Source organism: Parasteatoda tepidariorum, chromosome 11 (assembly GCF_982258835.1).
Source record: "Parasteatoda tepidariorum strain Cologne lab strain chromosome 11, Ptep-v5.0, whole genome shotgun sequence".
In the NCBI taxonomy this organism is placed as follows: domain Eukaryota; kingdom Metazoa; phylum Arthropoda; class Arachnida; order Araneae; family Theridiidae; genus Parasteatoda; species Parasteatoda tepidariorum.
This window is the reverse complement of record NC_141765.1, coordinates 98,286,525-98,311,765: the sequence shown is the minus strand read 5'-3', so window position 1 is coordinate 98,311,765 and position 25,241 is coordinate 98,286,525. Positions and strand designations below refer to the sequence as shown.

At 28.6% G+C, this 25,241-nt stretch overlaps 3 protein-coding genes across 3 annotated transcripts; all 3 read left to right on the top strand.

The window, feature by feature from the left end:
* The first annotated feature begins 2,817 nt into the window (after nt 1-2,817).
* LOC147801975 (uncharacterized) lies at nt 2,818-9,896 on the top strand. Its single transcript, XM_087154679.1, has 5 exons — nt 2,818-2,964; nt 5,689-5,719; nt 6,743-7,646; nt 8,903-9,122; nt 9,315-9,896. The coding sequence occupies exons 1-3, from the start codon at nt 2,825-2,827 to the stop codon at nt 7,583-7,585; spliced, it is 1,014 nt and encodes a 337-aa protein (XP_087010805.1). The 5' UTR covers nt 2,818-2,824; the 3' UTR covers nt 7,586-7,646; nt 8,903-9,122; nt 9,315-9,896.
* Nucleotides 9,897-12,361: 2,465 nt separating this feature from the next.
* LOC147801974 (thioredoxin reductase 1, cytoplasmic-like) lies at nt 12,362-17,387 on the top strand. The gene is made up of 4 exons (XM_087154848.1): nt 12,362-12,464; nt 12,551-12,627; nt 13,631-13,784; nt 17,313-17,387. The coding sequence occupies exons 1-3, from the start codon at nt 12,405-12,407 to the stop codon at nt 13,674-13,676; spliced, it is 183 nt and encodes a 60-aa protein (XP_087010974.1). The 5' UTR covers nt 12,362-12,404; the 3' UTR covers nt 13,677-13,784; nt 17,313-17,387.
* Nucleotides 16,159-22,995, top strand: LOC147801973 (uncharacterized). The gene is made up of 4 exons (XM_087154542.1): nt 16,159-16,169; nt 17,558-17,681; nt 19,645-19,779; nt 22,887-22,995. The coding sequence occupies exons 1-4, from the start codon at nt 16,159-16,161 to the stop codon at nt 22,926-22,928; spliced, it is 312 nt and encodes a 103-aa protein (XP_087010668.1). The 3' UTR covers nt 22,929-22,995.
* The last annotated feature ends 2,246 nt before the right edge of the window (nt 22,996-25,241 follow it).

Genomic DNA, 25,241 nt, shown 5'->3' with positions numbered 1-25,241 from the left:
AAGCCCACCGAAAATTATATGAATCAAAAGTTTCACAGGATGCTTCATATTTATATTCTACTTATGAAGCATGTTAATTGATTACTGTACAGTTAGTAATTATTTTGCTAATAAAGCAGCAAATAAGTATGAGCATTAAGACTTATAAACAAGGAATATTCAAATTACTTGCGAGAACAACAATGTGTAATTTTGACAAATTTAAAACTATAAATAATGTATTAAAAGGAGCTCTCAATTCATTCATTGTCTTTAACATTTGGAAGATGAAAATCTTTTTTTAAAATAAATAGACTAAAGAGTAAGGAGTTTGTTTACATAATTTTATTGTTTTTGGTGCCATGTTTCGGTTCTATATTTTTCATAATTCTTCAAGTTTCGCATACAAAATAATAAAAGAAATATTTTCAAATTAATTTCTTCAAAAATAACTGCAGAATCGTTAGTTATACTCTTCAAAGAGAAATCTATTCAATAAATAAAATTTTTGATTTTTTCTTAATTATTGAAATTATTGTATTTAGTGGTTCCATTTATGTTTAATATACGTAATATTTACAGTTTTTCTGACTATGAAAACTTAACGGTTGATGTTTATAAATGTTCAGTGTCAATATTTTAAAACTGTTTGAATTTGGGTTTGAGGTACTGTTGGCATTTGCAATTGATTTATTGAATTGATCAGAAGATTCATAGTCGTTTAAAATATCAGGTAAAGTAGGTGATTTGCTCTGATTACCAATAATACTATTTACAAGATCCCATTTTTGTTTATTTGAATCAGAATTTAAAAATTTGTTTTTATTGTTAATTTGTTGGGAGCACGCTTAGTTTTATACGCCATATCCGTATTACTCCTAAAACCGTATAATGAGTATTTTTTTTTATGGAACCTACGAGCATTTGTGATACAAGGAGAGGAAAACCATGAAAACCTCCGACGGTTTGCCTGACGGCAAGAGGATTCTAACGCATGATCCCTCTCCCGCTGAGGATATCCTACTTAAGCACTGTGGGCGGTTCAAACCGGCTGTGAAATTCGTATCGACCAGTTATTGCTAGAACGCAAACCCGGTTCCCCGAGATTGGAAGGCGAAAGCTCTGTCACGTCATCACGGCTCTCGAGCATATTATGCAATCAATTGAAAAGAAGGATTTTATTTTCCAACAAGATTTAGCTTCATTTAATACATCAAAATTAGCTAACAACTGACAAAGCCAAATTAGAGGCTAACTCATCAGATCTTAAAATTTATGAGGACCTTCTATAAACAAGTTGAAAACATTTTGCAGCATATGGAATCACAGGGAAGTCAGTTCAATTTCGATATTATGAGTGCTACATAAAATTTCGAGTCAATCTTCTTTTCTCTTATTTTATTACCACGTTTATATCAACTTGCCTTGGTGTATGTCTGTCCGGGTGGAATTTTGTAAACGATTTTAAACTAACTTCCCGACTAGCTACAGACTTCAAATTTGGCACATAGTTCAGAATTGGATGACAATGCATGAAAATAAAGAGAAAAAAGACATACAAAGTAAATTTAAATTAAAGAAAAATTAATATTTTCGCGATTGTTTTTTGTTGTCGATTCGATTATTTCAAATTAGTGTCACATGTTAGTAGAAAAGTTCTGTATACAGTGAGTGAAAAAAATTTAGATTTTGGAAGTGAGTACAAAAAAAAAAATCAAAATCAAAATAATATTTTTAAAAACCACGTTTTTGTAGTGGAAAATAATAATTAAAAAACAAAAATTTGAAAAACGAAAAACTTGGAGAGCATGAAATACATAACAGTACATATACACATGCATATACACATTTTCCTACTCATACACCTGCACAACCACATGCACATCCACATTCAGATACAATTACAGATATACATACACATATTCTCATGAGCGCACATACTGTTACTGTTATGTATTTCATGCTACCTACGTTTTTCGTTTTCCAAATTTTTGTTTTTTAATTATTATTTTCCACTACAAAAGCGTGGTTTTTAAAAATATTATTTTTATTTTTATTTTTTTAATAGTCAAATTCTTTCAGTAAGTGGTATTTTTTTCAAGCGATACAATTTTTCAGAAATGTAAACACCGAAAAAAAAACAATTAAAATTAACAATTAAAATTTCAGCATTGAAAGAAAAAATTTTTTCTTCAATGCCGAAAATTGGATTGAGTATTTGCATGATTTTTAAATTGCACTTTACAATTTATATTCATGCACTTTAAATGCTAAACATCGTGAATCACCTTCACCGAAGTTTGTAAGCCATAAAAAATCATTCGCATTCATGCAATTTTAAAAATCAAACATCGTGTTTCCCGCAATTTAAAAGCTATTTCCGCTATTTATTAATTTTTTTCATCGAAATTCATATTCACACATTTTATTTTCAATACGTATTTATATATGAGTTTGGCAACTCTCATTCACTGGTAAGTTTTGTATTTAGTTTATTTATAATTTAAAACAGTCTTGTATCAATTAGTTTTTCATGGTCACACAAATAATACACAAGATATTTTCAAAAAATGGTAAATTTGTATAATTTTTCTGCAGCTGTCTTCATTTTTTTTTCAATTACTCACCGATAGTGATAGTTCAAATCTCAAGAATAGAAATCGGCATTAATAAGAACTTCACTTCAGAATTGTTAATAATAATTGATCAACTGGAAATGTTGACCAGATATTATCTTTATTCATCATTCTATAACGCGAAAAATCTATTTTATTATCTATTAAATGATAAGTTTTTATTACTTTCGTGTATACTAATATTATTTTTGATAATTTTAGAATTGAAAATGAAGCGAGCATCCCCCTCACCTAGTGATGCAACAGGACCGTCCGGTTCTGCAGGAGCTTCTGCGGCCGCAGGAGCTTCTGGAGCAGCAGGGAGTGCCGGCCCTTCTGGTTCTTCCCAGGAGGGTCCCCGAAAAAAAATGTAAGTACAGTATAAGCTTTTCATTTTTAATTTAATAACCGTCGTTGAACAGCCGTCCCTTTACTTATTGTTACAAATGCCCCCAAGACGCCATTTCAGCTTCATTTGTTAAAAACAATGCTAGTTAATTAACAAAACTAATTTTTTTTATAGAAATGTTAATTAAAGTGTCCACTTACATATTCGGTTAATAATTTTTATTTGTTTAGACAAAATTACTTTGTTACAATATAATATTCTAATACCAAAAAAAGCACTTACGTAGCGTGAAAATATCTTTTGTGATTGTCACAGTGTTGGGTGACGATTTTTTTAATGCCACTAATTTAATTTAATCTTTCATCACAGATAGTATATTTGTACTTTTCCAATTTTATTCCTCTTTTCAATTTTACCCCGTTTCTCTTCAAAGAATACGGGGTAAAATTGAAAAGAGGAATAAAATTGGAAAAGTACAAATATACTATCTGTGATGAAAGATTAAATTAAATTAGTGACATTAAAATTTTTTTTTACGTACTCACCATCTAATTTCCCCACCAAAGCCTATGTTTTATCGTAGGTACATACCAGTACTAACTATGGTACAGTGATGTAACTCTTTCAAAAGTACATAAAAATGCTTGCCAGCAGGGGTGTACATGTAGATTTATTAAATACACCTTGTGCGCCACCTTGAAGCCAAATCTAGAACCCGACACTCGAAATTTTTGCTCTGTTACAATTGACCCCACTCTCCCCTATATATGCTTGGCCAAATATTTTATTATGAAAAAATTTAATAAAAGTTATCTGATGTTGTGTTTTTTGTTACACATTATTCGAATTAGTCTCTACACATATTTATTAAACTCTAAAACTTATAAATAAATGCTCTGAAGGACAATGCGAAAATTAAAGAAATAGAAACTGCATTACTTTATACTAAACCCCGAGTTTGGTAGTGCTTTTTTTTTCCTTAAAGATTATTTTTAAGCATTCAATGTCAACATCTTTTCAACACTTTTGTTGAATTGAAAATGTTAGCTTCGTTTTTGCTGCTTTTATTGTAGAATAGAATTTTAACTGAGCATTTCTAATAGACTTTATTCCTTTATTATCACTTTTTTTTCTGATCGGTTAGACATATAACGATAATTTTCAAAATTTAATCTATGTTTTAAGAACTAAGGATAATCATTTTCTGTTTCCCTTTTGTATTTTTTTATTATTTAATTTTCTTCTTATCAGCGTATTTATTATAACGAAATATTTTTTAAAGAGAGTTTCTAATGAACGATATTTGTTTTGAAGTTATACTTCTTATGCGCCTTCCAACAAGGTTGCGTTAAACGTTTAACGCTACATTTTTATTGGCCGGGAAATCACGTGGTAGGATCCAGTTTTCCCTCATTCATTTCCATATTGTTTTGGTTCTCACTAGCATAAAAATAATAAAAGTTATAAAAGTATTGTTCTTCTATAAATATTTTTTTAGTTTGTTTTGATACACATATAATTTAATAGGGTAGTATATTTTATTTTCAAATTTAGTGGATAACAATTGTAAAAAATGAGTGAAAACAATCCCACGGACAATGCGACGGATTTAAGGTTATAGGTTATGTCAAGGTACGTCTCTTGTGAATATCAATTGATTGTTAGGTTTTCTTTTTTGAAATTACATTATGACGCATTCACATACATTATTAATACAAATACATTTTCCATGGCGAGACGATGAGGCAACCACAAGCACTTCCACTGGTTCAAGAGGTCCACGAGGGAAAAATGCACAATATTACAGTGTTTACAGAGCACGGAAGTGAGCGGAGTAGGAAAAAGAGTCGTTGAATAGAACTAGTGATCCTTCTACGACTGCTGATTCTTCTACAATTAACGTCGCAGGTTGCGAAGTTTAACTTTCTCCGCGCGGGGGGACTCCACGCACTATTTTTTTTTTTATTTAGCATTTTCTTTTAAAAAAAACTTTTGCTTTTATGGAAGTTTTCATTATGACGGGGTAATAAAGAGTTTCTATCAGACTTTATTCTTTTTTTTCCATTTTTCTTAAAAGAACTACAGTAAGTGGAAAACTGAGATTTCCAGCTTTAAGATTTACTTTCAAAATTAAGATTGATTTTTATTTTTTCTGTTTTGATTTTGTATATAATTTTTTTTTCCTTTTCTGTGGAGTTTTTATGATTGCGCGGCATTTTTAAAAAGAATTTCTGATAGACTATGTCACTTTTAACGTTTTATGGATATTTTACAGATTTTCTTTAAGAAATAGCCTTTAGTTCTTTATAAATCTTAAATATTTGTAATGGATACCTACACTTCTTTTTACTTTTACCCCATGCTAATAATATGGAAGTCTTTAAGAATGACTCAACTTTTTCATGTATAAAGAATAATATTTATTAATTTTTTTTAAAAAAATAATGTTGCTATTCACTCACTGAACTTCTTTACTTACAAGATCAAAAATCTTAAAAAAAAAAAAAAAAATTGTGCGTGGAGTCCCTCCGCGCGGAAGAAGTTAAACTTCGTAACCTGCGACGTTAATTGTAGAAGAATCAGCTGTCGTAGAAGGATCATTAGTTCTATTCAACGACTCTTTTTTCTGCTCAATTTTTGTAGTGATAGACACACTGCAATAAAATTATACGAAATCCTTGTTATTAAATATAATATGATAGAAATTATAATGTGCATTGTTTGACTCTAAGAATTTTCTTCTAGGAGGACGCAAGGGGTGGAAACACCAGAGGACGTGAGTATATAATTTTCATTAAACAGTACTTTTAAATAGGTGCACGTTAAATTAAATAAGTAAAAATGAACATCCAGAAATTAATTAAGATGTAAGAAAACTTTTTTAAAATTAAACGAAAAGTCTTTATTTAATTGTTCTATCAAACCTAGGATTTTGTTTAAGCAGAGCTCGCAATAACCAAGTATGTTCAACAAATCCGAAAGTAATATTTATCAAAATATTATGAATATACCAGTTAAAAAAAATAATAATTAATTTAAAACAAAAATTAAAAGAATCTTATTAAAATTGTACTGCTAAAATAGATGCAGATAGTAATAAAATAAGGTTCAACAGCTCCACAAATAGTATGGTTTACCCTGTGAATGAGCTTATATATTGCTCTTTCGTAATTTTTTTAAATAGTGCCTACGATTAGCTACATTTTCTGATTCTTCTTTTTTTTTTCTTATTTTCTTATATTTCATCAGCATATTTAATCTTTTTAAATTTCTTTTGATTTCCAGAATAAAATTAAAACATGTGCCCACGTATTAGAAAAAAATACCTAATAAAGTTTAGTCGCATTCCAAAAATTGTAAATAAAACTTTAAAAAAGAGTGATTAGTGGTATTAAAAAGAAATTTCGAGGGAAAAAATATAATGATAATAAGAGATTCCGCTGAAAGTGAAGAAAATCAGATAAGTTTAATGCTTATTTAGAACAAAAAATTTAAGTTAGCCAATGGCTATCATTTTTTACTTTAAAGCAAAACTCAAAAAATAATAATAATAAAAAAAAAGAAAACTTTAAAGTAGTTTAAAATTAAAACTGTAAATTTGAAAAAAAAGAAGAATCAATTTGTTGTTACCTCGGTAAGTCATTTCACAAATAAAGCTTCAAATTATTTCTTTCCTTTGCTCTAAATCCACTTGGAAAATATGACGAAGGGCTTGAATGACTTTGCTTATTTTTGAATGCTGTTGAATCTAAATATGATTGATTTTTATGTGTAATCATAATATTGGAATACATTTTAGGTCCGAAAGCAACGGCAGGAGAAGGAGATAGCTGAAAGGAGAAGGAGGACTACGGTGGAATTTGCAAAAGAGGAAAGAAGGCGTGCCCACCAATTCCAAAAGCAAAAGGAGGAAGAAGACAGGCGAAGGAGAAACGAGCAGAGAAATCGAATGATAGAGGAAGCAAGCTTACTTGCGGCATCCCTGGCCAATGAGACAATGGTGATGCTGGCATCTAGATTCATCGACAGGGTGTCGCAAGGTCTATCATTCGAAGAAGCCCGGAGAGGATTAGATGCAGATATAGAAGAGAGCAGCTCCGGGCTCAGAAGATCCATCCGTGACAGCTTAAATAACACCTTTCCGATTGAAGCTGAGGAAGTAACACCATCTACTTCTGGAACCGTGGATCTAACGCCTGTCAAAATGCCTTCACCACCGACTGTTCTCCAGCCTTCCCCACCCTCACCATCTCCCGTTGGACCCCCAACGCATATTTCTCCTCCGTTGGCATCTGTAAGTCCTCCCCCACCCCCACCAGCAGCTACACCCCCACCTGCATCTACACCCCCACCTGCATCTACACCCCCACCTGCATCTACACCTCCACCTGCATCTACACCTCCACCTGCATCTACACCCCGACCAGCATCACCACCAGTGCAAGTTCCTCCAGTGCAAGCTCCCCCAGTGCAAATACCACCTGTTCCTCAGCAGCCTCAAGCTCAGAGGAGAAGAGGAAACCCGGGGAGGCGAAGCACGAGGCTTGCACTCTTGATCGAATCAAGCAAAGCGTTTTTGAAGATTGATCCTCCCTTCAGTCTCTCAAAAAGACCGCGGTACGCACAAAAGTACCCTGCTTAAATTTTAAACCTTTTTTCAAGATCCTTCTGCAAACCCAAAGAGACCAAGATTTTCATTATAAGTAAGTTATTATTTTGGAATCTAGAACTTATTACACTTTCCCTTTAACTGGAAATCCAACGAAGTATAGTTACGTAGACTTAAATATTTGAAAAGAACTGAATAAAATATTATGATAATAATATTTATTTTTCTGAATTCTGCAAAACTTATTCGTTCATAGTTTTTTCTTAACATATTAGAATACTTGCATCTATAGGTACATGTTTTCTATTAAATTTATCTGATTGAGACTGATTTATAAAATAAAATTTATTTAGCACATTACTTAAAATTGCGAAGCGTGAAAGGTTATTTCTACTTAGAAGAGAAAACAAAATATTTTTTTTCCAGTCTTATGTTATGTTGTAAGTCAATATTTTTTCCTTATTTTTGGTGCAATAACTCTAATAGTTAATTTTTATATACTTAAATATATAAAATCTTACATAAAATGTAGAAAAGTTCGAAAAGTTTGAATATTTAAAAAATATTTCTTGCATTTAATATGCTCATGTGAAAATAAAATTGATTTCTCCCCCCCCCCCAAAAAAAAAATAATATTGCCTAATAACTAATATCTATATAAATAAATAACTTTCAAAAATTGAAAGTTCAAGTCCTATTCGTGAATGAATGCTAAGATAAGCGTCGCAAAAGGAAAAATGCTTAGATATGAGACCAATAAAGTATCAGATTTTTTAAGAGAAATATTTTGTAATTTATTTTTTAGCTTTGCACAGCTTAGAAAATTTGTTTATGAGTTAGAGCAGGAAATCTGTTGACATTCATTTTGTCCAAGAAATAAAACGTTGTTTTACCTACTTGTATTAACAGAAAGAAAATAAAACTGTTTATTTATTGTTCCAATGAATTTTCTAGGTTCATTTGAATTAACTGATGAAATGAAAAATGCCATGTTTAGTTCGCATTGAAAAGTGTTTCAAAATAAATAAAAATAATTTTTCTTCATCAATTTTGATATAATATTAAGTCATAACTAGGGGGCTTAGCTCCCTGTTCGCTGCCGCTCTGCAACTCCGATGATTGCTTTGTAATAATTGTTCCTTTGCAGAAATTTTTTTTCTAAAATTAAAATTATTCACTTAACATCTTTGTACTAAGGTAAAGATTTGCCTCGACCCGCCCTATTTAAGGGAGGAGTAATATCAACCTATAAAAGGTTATTCGTAGATTAGTTTTTCATTTTTGTTAACTATTATGATTTCAACATACTTTATATGAAATGTTAATTGCTATTATTTTTTTCTTTGTTAGTCATGCTCTCTTCTATTTGGAGAAAAGTCCTGGAAAAACGTTATTCATTGGATCTTCATATGTTGTTTTGGAATGTGCTGAATTTACAGCAGGAATTGGGTTGGATGTCACGGTTCATTCTATCTTGCTTCGAGGTTTCGATCAAGGCATGGCTGAAAGAATTGGCAACTACATGCAGGGGAAAGGCATAAAATTTCTCAGACCTTGTGTTCCTACAAAGGTATCTATACATTTAGATTTTAAAATGGCTTTTAAGCTTCAACTCGCCCTATTAAAGGGAGGAGTAATATCAACCTACAAAAGGTTATTCGTAGATTAGTTTTTCCTTTTTGTTAACTACTAGGGTTGAAAATTGTGATCTCAACATATTTTATATGAAATGTTAATTGCTATTATTTTTTTTCTTTGTTAGTCATGTTCTCTTCTATTTGGAGAAAAGTCCTGGAAAAACGTTATTCATTGGATCTTCATATGTTGTTTTGGAATGTACTGAATTTACAGCAGGAATTGGGTTGGATGTCACTGTTCATTCTATCTTGCTTCGAGGTTTCGATCAAGGCATGGCTGAAAGAATTGGCAACTACATGCAGGGGAAAGGCATAAAATTTCTCAGACCTTGTGTACCTACAAAGGTATCTATACATTTAGATTTTAAAATGGCTTTTAAGCTTCAACTCGCCCTATTAAAGGGAGGAGTAATATCAACCTACAAAAGGTTATTCGTAGATTAGTTTTTCCTTTTTGTTAACTACTAGGGATGAAAATTATGATCTCAACATATTTTATATGAAATGTTAATTGCTATTATTTTTTTTCTTTGTTAGTGATGTTCTCTTCTCTTTGGAAAAAAGTCCTGGAAAAACGTTATTCATTGGATCTTCATATGTTGTTTTGGAATGTACTGAATTTACAGCAGGAATTGGGTTGGATGTCACGGTTCATTCTATCTTGCTTCGAGGTTTCGATCAAGGCATGGCTGAAAGAATTGGCAATTACATGCAGGGGAAAGGCATAAAATTTCTCAGACCTTGTGTTCCTACAAAGGTATCTATACATTTAGATTTTAAAATGGCTTTTAAGCTTCAACTCGCCCTATTAAAGGGAGGAGTAATATCAACCTACAAAAGGTTATTCGTAGATTAGTTTTTCCTTTTTGTTAACTACTAGGGTTGAAAATTGTGATCTCAACATATTTTATATGAAATGTTAATTGCTATTATTTTTTTTCTTTGTTAGTCATGTTCTCTTCTATTTGGAGAAAAGTCCTGGAAAAACGTTATTCATTGGATCTTCATATGTTGTTTTGGAATGTACTGAATTTACAGCAGGAATTGGGTTGGATGTCACGGTTCATTCTATCTTGCTTCGAGGTTTCGATCAAGGCATGGCTGAAAGAATTGGCAACTACATGCAGGGGAAAGGCATAAAATTTCTCAGACCTTGTGTACCTACAAAGGTATCTATACATTTAGATTTTAAAATGGCTTTTAAGCTTCAACTCGCCCTATTAAAGGGAGGAGTAATATCAACCTACAAAAGGTTATTCGTAGATTAGTTTTTCCTTTTTGTTAACTACTAGGGATGAAAATTATGATCTCAACATATTTTATATGAAATGTTAATTGCTATTATTTTTTTTCTTTGTTAGTGATGTTCTCTTCTCTTTGGAAAAAAGTCCTGGAAAAACGTTATTCATTGGATCTTCATATGTTGTTTTGGAATGTACTGAATTTACAGCAGGAATTGGGTTGGATGTCACGGTTCATTCTATCTTGCTTCGAGGTTTCGATCAAGGCATGGCTGAAAGAATTGGCAACTACATGCAGGGGAAAGGCATAAAATTTCTCAGACCTTGTGTTCCTACAAAGGTATCTATACATTTAGATTTTAAAATGGCTTTTAAGCTTCAACTCGCCCTATTAAAGGGAGGAGTAATATCAACCTACAAAAGGTTATTCGTAGATTAGTTTTTCCTTTTTGTTAACTACTAGGGATGAAAATTATGATCTCAACATATTTTATATGAAATGTTAATTGCTATTATTTTTTTCTTTGTTAGTGATGTTCTCTTCTCTTTGGAAAAAAGTCCTGGAAAAACGTTATTCATTGGATCTTCATATGTTAATTTGGAATGTACTGAATTTACAGCAGGAATTGGGTTGGATGTCACGGTTCATTCTATCTTGCTTCGGGGCTTCGATCAAGACATGGCTGAAAGAATTGGCAACTACATGCAGGGGGAAGGCATAAAATTTCTCAGACCTTGTGTTCCTACAAAGGTATATATACATTTAGATTTTAAAATGGCTTTTAAGCTGCAACAGTATTTAAAATTATATAAAATTGTTCTGATACATTTACTCTCTTTGTTATTGAAATTATGATTTAAATTATAATTGAAGAATAAAATATTCGAGTTTGAAATAATAATAAAAATTGATCTTTCTTGATATTTTTGCAAACATCATATTAAAATGGTATACAAAGCAACCATTTATTTTATTCATACAAAGCAACCATTTAAAATATTGTCCTAAATTTGATTGAAGCTGTAATTTTGTTAACTATAAGGATAAGGATCTGTTTCATTATCTGAACAAAATTCCATGTTCAAAGCTTGGTCTGCCAAATCCATAACTTTAGGAAATACTGAGCAAATCAAAATAAAAGCCTGATTTCAATGTTATTAATTAAGCAGCTAAATCCCAATTTGATTGAGGCTCACCTAAAATTGTCAATGTTTTTCAATCCAATTTTCCAATGTTGCTTAGTAGGTGTACTATGCAACATGAAATAAATGTTTTCATTGACAATGTACATACATGGCGAAGTTATGTAAGTAATTTTGAATGGTGATCAATAAATGGCATTAAAGAGTCCATTAATCTTGTGACAACCAAAGGGGCTGAAAAACAACTATTTATAACATGTTAATACAGGGGTCGATTGGTTATGTATCTACCACAAACAATTCACTCATGCATAAGCAGCTATGCTCTCCAGATTTCACTCTAAGTAATTTTTTCCTGTGAGGGTTAGTAAAGAATCTCCAAGTAGTTAAATCATAATTGATTTGTAAGCCCGTATCAGCTGCAATTTCCAGCATCGATACAGACGTGGTGCCTAAAGTTTGGTAAGAAGGACATTTCATCCTTGATGTATAGTGTATAACAAAATTATTGCGTATTGAACATTTATGAGGAATGAATTCATAACTTGATTATACTTTTGAAATAAATTTTTTTTGTACACTTTGTATTGTTTTCCTATGAAAGTTTTTTTTTATTTACTCTACATTATATGGAAATATATTGTTATTCTTGTGTTATGTTAAAATATATTGTTATGTATTATAAATTGTTTTTAAATTCTTTTTTTTATTAGTTCAATGTACTTGCTCTTAAAAATAAGGACCATTTGTATGTGTACAAAATATGTTGTTTCTTACAATGTTTGTAATTGTTTTATTTTATAGATTGAGAAAAATGAATCTGCTGAATACATGTTTAGAGTAATTGGAATAATCGAATCAGGTGAAGAAATTGCTGATGAATATGATATAGTAAGTAATCGTGTTTGATGTCTTGATACAATTATGCTTTACTTTGTTATGCTATTTTGTAAATTTTTTACCAACAAATTTTTCAGGTATTATTTGCTATTGGTGGTGATTCCTGTACTACTGGCATTGGATTAGAAACTGTTGGTGTAAAAGTTAATCCCAAGTATGTAATTTTTATTTATTTTCTTTTTCAAGACTGCATTTTTTTTAAGTCATAACATTTTTTTTTAAAGTTCTTACATCATATAAAATAATGCTGTTTATTGAAGACTATACTATTTTCGCAATTGTTTTGCAATCTGAAAAATTTGTAAGCATTATAAAATTTTTAGAATTTAAACTCAAAATTTATGGAGTTCATTAGACTGCCAAATATTAATATGGTTTTTCTAACTGAAGCTTTTTAATAACAAGAAATTTTAAAACTTCGAAAATTTTAAAATTTAAATTGATTAAAATTTAAATCATTTATTTATATCAGTATGTAGATTTTTCAATTATTTTTTTAAATAAACTGATTTAAATCATGATTTCAATTATGAATTAAATTAGAATGCTACATTAAGCAATGCTTTAAATAAAATACTAAAAATGAATTTTAGTTCTAATGCTGTAATAATCAATAAAAAATAAAATACTTTTTTCATTTGTTTCAATATAATGGGGCTTAACATTTTACAGTATGCTTATTAACATAATGCTGCATTAACTAAAATAGTGTATAATGAAAATGCCCAAAAGGAGTATAAAGTACTTGTATAAAAGTATTCGGTATAGTACTTCATTCCTATTTATGCTTTTGATTGTGTCAGTCATAATGCATCTTTATCTCGATAAAAAAGTGAAGAAAAAAAATTTCTTTCACTCTTTGTCTTAACCCATTCAATAACTACATTATTTAGATTATTTTTTAAAACTATCCGAACATAAGTTTGGTGACACTCTATTTTTTTAAAGAAGTTTTAGACATCTTCTGTTCATACTAAGATTATTTTAATTAAATAAATAATGAAAAATTAAATTTTTGAAAATGTTTTTAAAAAAATCAAACTTTGTTTCTTAAAAAATTAAAACTTATTTGGTTTAAATCAGCCAACCTTGAAAGATTATAATGATTTGTATGAATTTTTTCAGAAATTGTTTACATTTATAACTTTCTATTTTAGAAATGGTAAAATTCCCGTTGTGAATGAACAAACTAATGTTCCATAGATCTATGCAATTGGGGATATTTTGGTGGGAAAGCTAGAATTGACAGCTGTTGCAATAGAGGCAGGGTTGCTACTTGCTCGTCGATTCTATGGAAATAGTTCTACCCAGGTATATTATTTTTCTCAATTGTCATTATTTTATCAAGAAATTGTGAGGTAATGTCTATGCGATATGTTTAGCTAAACATTATTTTATTAAATTGTGACTATCCAATTTGTATACTTATTCAACAGATTGGTACTGGTAGTAAATAGAGTGCATGTCCTGTATTAAACTGAACAAGTGTCCCCTGCAATTTCCATCAATACCAAATGAGTGCTCCTTTCCCATTACCCTCTCTTATAAGAATATATTTTCTTATCATATGTAGCAAATATGGTCTTTTTTTTATTCCCAGTTAGTAATGTACGCAAACCAGGAAGATGATGGGATTAATAAGAGTATAGACATTATTTTTCATAATGATTCTGTTTTTCTTTCGATAATTTAAAGATTGAGAAAATTTTTGTATTTTTGCCTGTTTCGTAAGAAAATTTTCTCATTTTTATTCCATTCTTTTTTCATTTTGTTTGTCTACTGTTTATTGATTGCATATGTTGCTATAGTGCTGACATTTTTCATAAAAACAAACATATAACAAATGCAGGCATTATAAGTTATCTAATGTATATTTATTTCTTATAATTCAGAAATTTATTTCTTATAATTATATTTCTAAAATCTATTTAATTAAATTATTTGGTTTCATACATTGTTTCTATAAATATGATTATTAATAACTTTAACAAATATCATGGCAAACATGCTGATTTTGTAACTTTACAGATTGTAACCTCTATACTGTTTAACCGCTCCTTACTAAGACGCAAATCTTTCTGTAAAATTTCAGGGGTGCCTTATAAGTATTTTGCAGCATTTGATTTTTGTTGAGAATGATTAAATCCATGATTAAAAAAGTACCAATTAATATAGGAGAAAATGAATATTACCGTAAAATTTTTATTTATAAATAAGTTAATATGCTTCTTATACTGTCCTTAGAACACACTAATGAAATTTTAATTATAAAGAGAAACAATTGCCTGATTTTCAAAAACAAGAAGAAAAAAAAATCACTTTTTTGGCAACCTTGATATAGCTTTACTTTTATTTATGGTCTGTTGTATTATTGTGTACATAGCATAGCTAGTTAATTTTTATTTCTAACATGTTGTTTTAGCAAGCAAATGCTTGCGTGAATAAGCCTTTTGCTGTCTCAAACAATTATTAACAGTCAACAAGAAAATACATGCTAGCCAAATGGCAAGAGAATGGACCAGATACAACAACTCGTAACTTATGCTGATTGAAAGAGTACTCAGTTTCTGCTATAGTAATCGCAATCCATATATGCAAAATTATATTTGATTATTTTTGGACTAGGAACTTAAGATATAAGTTTTATCTATTTATTTTTTGAACAAAAAACTGTTACGTTTCTAAGTAACAGAGATATAAAAATTTAGTATTTTTCAGACTGTTTAGCATTTTTAAAAGGTGCATAAAGGTGCTTATTTTCGTTTTTAGAAGCCTTAAATGTGCTTTTTTGTTGTTTGTAATGGGTGCTTAATTTTTTCTTTTTAAAATAGGATTATTTCTTGCCCTGTCAATTGTCTATGAATTGCACAAGAAGCTTAATTTCTGCAATGTTCTGTTCATAAGTTTTCACATTACGTTTCAATGTAATGTTGCATTTGTCTGTGCCATATGAAAAGCCAATTCTTTTACGTATTAAATGAATTATGAGAGGCTTGAGCAGTGAACAATCACAGAGCTTCACCATCAAAATTTTCATCCTCCTTTTATCAGTTTTGTTTAAAAAAGTGAACTAATTGAGATCTTTTAATTGTGAGAGTTTTTAACATTAGGACCTTCTACCAGACAAAATTCAGGGACCATGCACTAGTTTACATCTGTAAAATGAATTTATTAAAGGTTTTCTCAGTTTGTTTAATTCTGAACGCATCTTTATCAATTCGGTATGATCAATAAAAATAATTAAATATTTTTGTTGAGTATATATATTTTTAAATACCTTTCACTTATTTCATTTATAATGATAATTTTCACAATTTTAAATTAAAATTAATTTTTGCTAAAGTGATTAAAGTAATTATTAATTAAAAATTAGAATTAGCAACACAATATTGAATTCATTTAAAATTGTGCATAAAATGTTTCAAGATGGCTAATATAATCAAAAATAGAGTTGTTTGAAACTTTTTGTTAATCTCTTATTGTTACGTATATATCATTTTTTATACTTTTTTCAGTACTTAAAAATATTTTTAGTTTTTAAAAGATATTTTTTGATGAAAAAATTGGCCATATACCCTGTTTTAATAATGAAAACGGGATGAACTCAAAACAGTGCACATCCTCCTGCTGGAAAATTATGAAAAGAAAAACGTAAATTTAGGCACGATGAAATATTAAATCAAGAATGGATGAGGGGTCTGTGCTTTTGCTAGTGATAACTTTTGATTCCTACCAAGGCTCTCTCTCAGTTTAAAAATTTTTACTTTAAAGTTTCAGAATACAAGATGTGTAGGTGGTAGTAATTTAATAATGACTATTTTATAAAATAGAGTTGTTTGTACATAGCAGCAAACCTTTTATCCTTAAATTTCAATGTTTAAATTTTTATGTAAATCTATAAAGCAGTTGTAGAAAGATGTAAGAGAATAAATTTACTCTAATATATTTAAACTGAGAAAAATTTCATGGGTTGTATTTGTTGAGAAGATGGTTAAATGTAATATTAATTAAATGTATAATTATAAAAAATACTTTATGATTATTTTTGAATGACAATCGTGCATGACTTATGACTATGTTAAAATATTTTCTTTACAGATGGTTTTTCAATTTATTTTGGTTTCTTGAAATTATATAGAAATAGTTATAGCTGAGTTAGGCCAAATATTACTCAGGCCAATATTTTTAGACTACCAATAGAATGAGAAATTAATCATTATTTACCACACAGTCAAATTATAATGGTTTAAAATAGCAATGATACTCATAATGTTCCCTTCCAAATTTTATTTAATTTATAGTGGTCAACATAGAAGATAGATCTTAACAGCCACGCAAAGAATTTCCTTGTCTGTCTTTTTTTCTACCTAGATAATAAAACTCAATTCAGACAGATGTATGTTATTTTACTACATAAACATAATTTTTTTGTAATTTTTCTTTGAATTTTGATAGATTTTACTTTCAATTCAAAATCAAAGTGTAACAGCCGTGTGTCCATAATGTTTTAAATTTATTAAAGTATGATCTTCTCGTATAAGTATTATTTATTACAAAATTTTTATGATCTGCTCTACATATATTTGATCGGGATCCTATCTAATGTATTATTTGGCAAAAGGTTAAGGTAACATTAAAAAATTTATTATTTTTGTTTAATTTTAATATAAAATTTATTAAAACAGTATTAAAATTAATGTGATCATCTCAATTCAATGATAAAATTTTAACATTATCTCTCAATCTCATCTTTAAAAAAAAAGCATTAATTTTTTTTGTATGGTTTAGATGTTTTTCTTCCTAATTATAGTTTCTTAACTTTTTGTATTTATATTTTAGTGTGATTACAATAATATAGCGACTCCTTTAGAGTTATGATGTATTGGATTTTCTGAAGAAAAAGCAATAGACACTTATGGAAAAGAAAATATTGAGGTACATGCTTTGCCATTAGCTATTTTTTAAACCAGCATTTGCAGGGATACTTTTTTATTCTATGTTTTATTCTCTACAACTTTATTTATTTATTATTTATTGGCAGGGTTGCTCCTTTTCTGTCCATAAGATAGAGTTTTCTATTATAGTTCCAACTTCACGATTATCAAATATTTATTTATTTTACACAGGTCTACCATTCTAACCTCTCGAGTGAACTGTAGAGAAGGAAGTGTTTGTTATGCGAAACTAATATGCCTTAAAACTGATAATGTAAGTCTTTATTTATTTTTTTAAAATTTTTATTATTATTAGAGTTGCTAACTCCACTAACATTGCCTTTTTATATCAATTTTCTATAAAAAGTACTCACAGCCTTTATTTTAGAAGAAAATTCTTGAAATTTAAAAAGTTTCTAAGAAAATCTTTTTAAAAACATGCACTTTTTTTTACTAGTTTTATTGCTTCTACAGAACTGCCAACTCTCTAGGCTTTTACAATTTATTTTAATGCAAATTTCTTATAGTGGTAGCTAAGTTTAAGTTCTAATGTATTATTTTTTATTCACTTGAACTTATTTTACACACCACTACTTATAAATAATTTAAAAGTTCATCTGCTATGCCACTTTAATGTTTAAACTCAAAATGTTGGCAAAATTACTAAAAATTCTGAAAGCTTTGGATTTAAATGTCTACTACTCCATAAAATAGTTTAAAAATTAAGAATAAGAAAAGTTAAGATAATTTATTCAAGACTATTCCGAAATATACTACACAATGAAAACTTTTAAAGCATACTATACAGCTATTAATTTAAAGTCTCTAGACTGTATCAGATTCAATAGCGTTATACCTCTTTATTTGAAGGCAAATGTAACAGAACAATGTGAAATTTTTTTGACTGGAATAATTCCTTTTAATAATTTTTTAAGTGCTTAATAATATAATAATCGATTATTTATATGCATATTTTTCTTAATTTAAAAATATACATATTTGGTTTATTCAGCTTACCTTAAGCTAATGTACCAGAAATTTTCTATCTCGTAATAAAAAAATAGGATGTTTGCTTATACACCAAACTATCAAGCTCTCACTGGCACAAACATTTTATTTCAAGTTTTTTGTGTGAATGTTCATGTTATTTCGTGAATATTCATTAACTATTATCAATAATGCCAAAATCACAGCAGTTGGCAGTCTTCTTCAATTTATTGTTTCATAAAGATAACTATAATTATCAGTTTTCTTCTTAATTTATTTTGATCTATCTTCACATTGAATTGGATTTACAAGATTCAAAATAGAGTTTACAAGAAAGATCTGAGATTTGTTACCAAATGTTAGCATTCGTGATATCGCACCATTTTTTAAAGTCATTTTTGATAAACCTTTTCTTATTTTAATTTTTTATTTGAAGGTGTTGACTGTTATTTCCCCCCCTTTTTTATGTTGTTGGGAATTAAAGAAATATGCCTCATAAGCAAACTTTCAAATCGGGGGATTACACTACTTTTTTCCGCCCTCCATTTCCCCTTAAAAAAATTTTAGTATGTATTGCATCAGAAACTGTCCTGAGTTTTCTAAAAATGTTGTTTTGACTTTTATTTTGAATCGCGATGAAACCTGAAATCTTCTAGCTTTTTAAATAACAAAAAATTCAGACGGATAGTTAATAAGATACTTTTAAACTTATTATAATTAGTTTGAAACCTTTCTATAATTTTAGACCATTTTTATTTTAAAATTAATTCAAGAATATTTACATCTTGTTCTGTGGGTTTTTAACCTATTTATTATTCAAGAATATGTTTAACAAGTATCAAAATTGAGTTCAATGTATTCTACAACTTGAAATTGTGAATGCAAGAATGCAGTAAACATGGCGTGAAACTTCTACTTACTGGGTACAATGTTGCATATAAGGCAATAATACTGCGTGTTGTCATATTTACAGTTAAAATTATTGCATTATTATTATAATTATACCTGGTGGGAAGTAAACCTGAAACACTTCCAGACCCTGAAGCATTAAATTTCTAGTAGTTAGTGTAATACAATTTTGTATTTTATTTTCTCTATTAGTCACTAGAAATTTTTGTTAATGAAATGTTTGATAAATTGTGCATTAATTGTCGTAAAATTTCCATATCATAAAAAGTATTGTCTTTTTTTTTGTTTATGTTAGCAGCTATGTATATTCCACATTGTTATATATGCAATTGTATTTTTAGGAAAAAGTAATAGGATTTCATTACTTGGGACCAAATGCTGGAGAAGTCACTCAGGGATTTGCGCTAGGCATGAAGTTAGGTGCTACAAAAGCTGACTTTGATGCAACAATAGGAATCCATCCAACATGTGCAGAAGTAAGACTTGATTATTTATTGCTGTATTCTCTTTGCAAACTTTGTACAAATGAGTTCAGGTTTTTGTTGCACCGAACCTGAAGATTTGTATTTTGTGCAAACCAGAAAATTTGCCAGTTTTTTTAAAAAATTTAGTTTAATCGAGTGAGAATTTACTTCGTATACTTATTACTTTCGGATTAATTATTTTTTATAGCTTATTAAACTCTATTACAATTTTTGATTATTTTTAAAAATAGGATATCAAAAAATCATTGAACATTTCTGATAGTAGTTTCATCTAAAAATTTATTTTAAAGTGAGTTTGAAGACATCAGAAAATTGCCCTTTGGTACAAAAACAGACTAATAATTTAAAATTTGTCACAAAATATTAATATTTATTTTTAAACTTCAGAATCATATGTTATTTATATGATGTAAGTATATTAGACTTTTCCCCTGTTAAACATAATTATGCATTTTTCCCTTTTAGTTTCTGTGTTCTTTTCAAAAGTTTTATCTGATATACATATATTTTGACAGAATGCAGAATATTTTGAAACTCACTTTCAAATATTTTAAAGGCAAACTCACTGGCAAATGTGATAGAAAACATCTAAATAAGCATTTTTCACCATCCAATACATTGACAAAAAGCAAGCATAATGTGGATGTTACACCTGTGACGTTGTTGGTGGCGCACATCATTTAATTTTCGTCCAATTAATTATCTCCTCTATTCATTTGCTTCTTCTGTAACAGTAATGGATACCTCTTAGTGTTTCACTGCTTTCTTTCCACCTATTCATTGCGTGGTAAAAATTACTTGTTTAGATGTTTTTTATTCCCTAAATTTTTGCCCAGAAGTTGTGAAACACCCTGTATATATTTATATTTGTTCTTACAAATATATATATTGTCAAAAAGTTCAACAGCTAATAGTAACAAGCATGCTATTAGCTGTTCAGTTAATTTCCATCCATCTTTAATCAGCACCTACTGTTAATTAAAATGCTGCAAGATTTCCAAATAAAAAAAAATCTACATATTTTAAAAAAGAAAGGCATGTGAAATCTATTATTAACATATGAAAAGCCTCTTCATCACTACCTAATTAAGGCTGATAGAAACGTGTTAAGGATTATTTATTGATGTTATTGATTTTTCTTCCAAGTGATAAAAATCCTGTCATATTGGTAGTTTTTTTAAATGTTTAAAAATTGTGGGTTCTTTGGAAGAAATATAAAATAATGATCAGGGTTCCTTAAAAGTCCTTAAAAACTGCTTAACTTTTATTTTGGAAAATAAGGGCCCTTAATAGTACTTAATTTTGGTAGAAGGTTTTTAAAGGTGCTTAATTTTTCAGCATCACTATAGTTGATAAGAACATTTTTTCAGTTCATTGTTTTAAAACAAATAGTCATTCTTTTATCACCTAGAATTAGACCATGCACCGAGAGTAAAGCATTTTAGAGAGACAAGAAGGGATGTGTGTGAGAGGGCTACGGGCAAGGAGAAGAAAGTATGTCCTTTTATTAATGCATTGGTTCTTTCATTAATATATACTGCCTTTTGCCTAGAATGATACTCTATGAGAAGAGTGACATTCTAAAAGAAAAGAATAGAGTGTGGACAAGGGGAATACTGCACATGGAAGAGATAGTGCTTTTTCTTTGGGGGGGGGGGAGGAGTTCTAAGGTACTGAAGTGGAAAACTCAAACTGACCTTCAAAATTGACTGAATTCAAAAAATTCAGTTCTACTGGTAATGTATTTGCTCATAGGAACAAAGTAAAACCCTAAGAACCGAAGTATCAGAAAAAATTTTGAACTAGTATCCATAACGAAAACTATTTCCAAAATTCTTGGAAGAATTAAATAAATTTGCATAATATTTCAATGTGTAATTAGTAACTGTAAATTAATAAGAAGCAGTAAATTTTTTTTAAACTCATGATTGTACTAAAAATTAAACAGATCTGTAATAAACAAGGTTTGAAAAATCCCATCCCATCTAGATTTTGCATCAAAAACCTGAGATTTATTGGGGTTTTGGTGAAAACCTCAAGTTTTTTCACAAATATTTTACATTTTTATTCCTGAGTACTAAATAAGAATGCATGATTTGATCCTAACGAGATACTTAAATATTTGGTAACTATTTATAACTTGTGCTGCAATGTAAATATTTTTCAAAGTTGTAGATTGTTACGTTAATGTTTTTATTTCTTAAGGATAGGCAGATTGTTACATAGAAATTCAAATCTATTCAATTAAAAGATCCCAAACTTTTTGAAATTAATGTCGATTAGAATAAAAAGCAAACTTAGATTTTAATAATCATTTCGAATCCGCATGTGGGTTCGGTAAGATTATTGCCTTCTCATTTGCAACTCTACTGCATTTTGCAAGACATTCTCAATTTCAGATTTTCACCCTCCGAACCGAAAAATCTCTTGTCCATATTATAATGCTAATAATAATCAAGAAAAAGAGTTCTTTGTCAGAAACTAATTATTTTCTCATAATCATCTAAAGTCTTTAAAAATTATTTTGTATTTTGTTAATGTATATAGTGCTTAAAAATATTTTTTGGGTGCTTAAAAGGTGCTTATTTTTTGTTGAAAGATTTGGCTATGCACTCTGTATAACCGATTGAATATCTATGAATCCTTGTTGGTATTAGAAATTACTTCCATTAGAGAATCAGCATTCATAAATTTCCCATAATTTTTATATTTTGGACTTCCGGACCTGCAAATAATAAATCCTAAATAATCATGTTGTAATTTGTTTACATTTTGATGCTTTGAAATTTTTTTCTCCAGCTTTTGAAATTTCATGCTTTATTCTAAGTTCACATGAACACTATTTTTCTATACAAAATTTTAAATAATTTCAGTAAGTGAAAAAGAGTTACTTATGAAGGATTTCTCCCGAAGTACTATGTTCTATAAAATTTAATTGTATCTGATTGCAAGTAGGTAAAACTACTGCTCACTGTACAATAACCAAATGTAAACTTATTATTTCCGTAATTGTAATTTTTCGCTGGAGTTTTAACAACTCCTTTCTTAAAATTTTTTTTAGTTAGTAAATATAGCTAATTTCATTTGTATTTTAACAGAAACTGTTTATGATGGATTCAAATGTAATACCTATTACATAAAGTTAGCATTAAGTGCTGAGGATCAATACTTAGCTTGTGGTTCCAGCAGCAATAAAGCTTATGTTTGGAAAGTAAGTTTTATTTCATTTTAACTTATCTCCCACATTTCTTTAAGTTTAAGCAAAACGTCAAGACAGGTGGAAAAAAATAACTAAGTTCTGGGTGTTCAAAGGGAAAACTTAGAGTTTTCAGGGAAATTCACAATCAGCCATGAATGTCCATGGAGTTTTTGCAATTAATAATGATCACTCATTTTAAAGCAAATCTTTTTCAATCCATTATATGGCATTACGAAAACTTAATTCATTGATGCGATTATTTTTTTTCCTTATCAGCAATGTAATTATATGAAATAGTTCTTATTAATAAGCATTATTTCCACTTTTTCTTATTCATTTATTTATTTAAATTTAAGATATGCTTCTTAAAACATTAGATTGATAACTACGAACTCTACTGGTTTTTCCGGTTGACTACTGGATTTTGTCAGTTTCTCCTGGTCAACTGGTTTCATAAAAATCCTGATTTTTGTATATTTTAGAAAATTCCCTAAAATTGGGTAAATTTCCTTAAAAAATCTCACCTGAAATAAAAATTTTATGCAGATTATTGCTTGCTTGAATATTTAAATAAGTGTTACTAATACATAATGAAGCGAGCCTCATTTATAAATATTAGTTTAAAATTTTTCCAAAATGTTAAGTTTATTTTCATTCCGAATTTGCTTTTTAAATTAATTAAATAATCTTTTAACTATCTTTGATGAATTAAATGCCTCTTTACTGTTCAAAATTATGAGTTAACATTATACATATAATTTCAAGTTCATTTAATTTTAATCATAACTGGAAAATATGGCAGTTTTTCTATTTTGATGACTATAAAATTCCTAAAATTTCCTATGCGTAAAATATTTAGTACACTTTGCGACAATTATCATGAAATTTATATTATTTCGTGAAATCTACTGGAGTTTTTCCTATCCATGTTGGCAGCTATGTAAATTATTTAAATACTTTTTAAAATTAGTTTTTTTTTTGACTTAATGTTAATGTATTTAATCAACAAAAAATAAAGTCTTTATTTATTTATTTTATTTTTATATAATGAAACTCTTTAGTTACATAATATTGAATAAATTTATGTAGAATATATTAAAATGTTTACTTTTAAAAATATGCTGCATTTATTTTTAATTTTTTATACATTTAAAAGTTAACTCCAATAAAATTAACTCCGCAAAATATATAAACAATAATTTGATAAAATTAATTTTTATTCAAAGACTAAAAATGCTTCGCTTTCAGAGGTGTTAGATTTTATTATTAGAGATAATTTGTTTTTAATACATGCAGTTGGATTTCAATCATGTGCTTAAAAATTGAAATTTCATCTAAACGTTCAGAATGTGATGTTAAGTAATTTGGAAAGTCAAGTTTTCATTTATTTTTATTTCTATTACGTATTACTGATTAGCCGCATTATGTTAGTGTACGTATGTGAATAATATGTTCTTAAATACTTGACGTAAAACATTATTACCCTTATTTTATTGTCTTGAGATGCTTATGTGCAAACATGTGTATACATGACTTAGCTCTTTCTTAATAATTGTTTTGCACTCTATTAACACTTGATATTTGTTTAAATATACTTTAAATGTTATGTTGTAAAATGGAATATGTAATTATTTTAATACTATGGGGAGATTTAACTGGAGTTATAAGTTCAGAAAAGTCAAACTTAGTGCTCGACACAAATCTTATCGGTTGCTTCTTCCAGGACTGTAAGTAACTGGATGAAATGAAAAAAAACTAATAGAATTGTTCTGTAATAAGTATCATAGATATATTTCAATCTTAAAATTAATATTTCAGGAATTAACTGTAGTAGAACAGAATTAATTAAATAGTAATATAATTTATTTAATACAATAGAATTTAAATATAATATAGTATCAAAAAACAAACAATTTTTTCATAAATACTTAAATAAGAAACAATTTATTTATTTCTGTTTTATATAGAGATTTAAAATCAACATATATTAAAGAGTAGTTTTTGAGTATTCATACTTAGTATTTGATTATTAAAAATTAGCGTGTTATTTGTAGTTTTAATTTTTTAAGTAATTGGTTAGGTTTAATTTTAATAAGTTTAATTCAGTTTAAATTTTCACTTATTTTAAAAAAAGATCTATTAAATAGAATGGAAATTACTAGTATTATTTAAGCTAAATTGCAATTAAAAACTGACTAGGAATTTCTTAAAATTTTTTTTTCTTCCATTTATTCTATTTGAGTTAGAAGATACC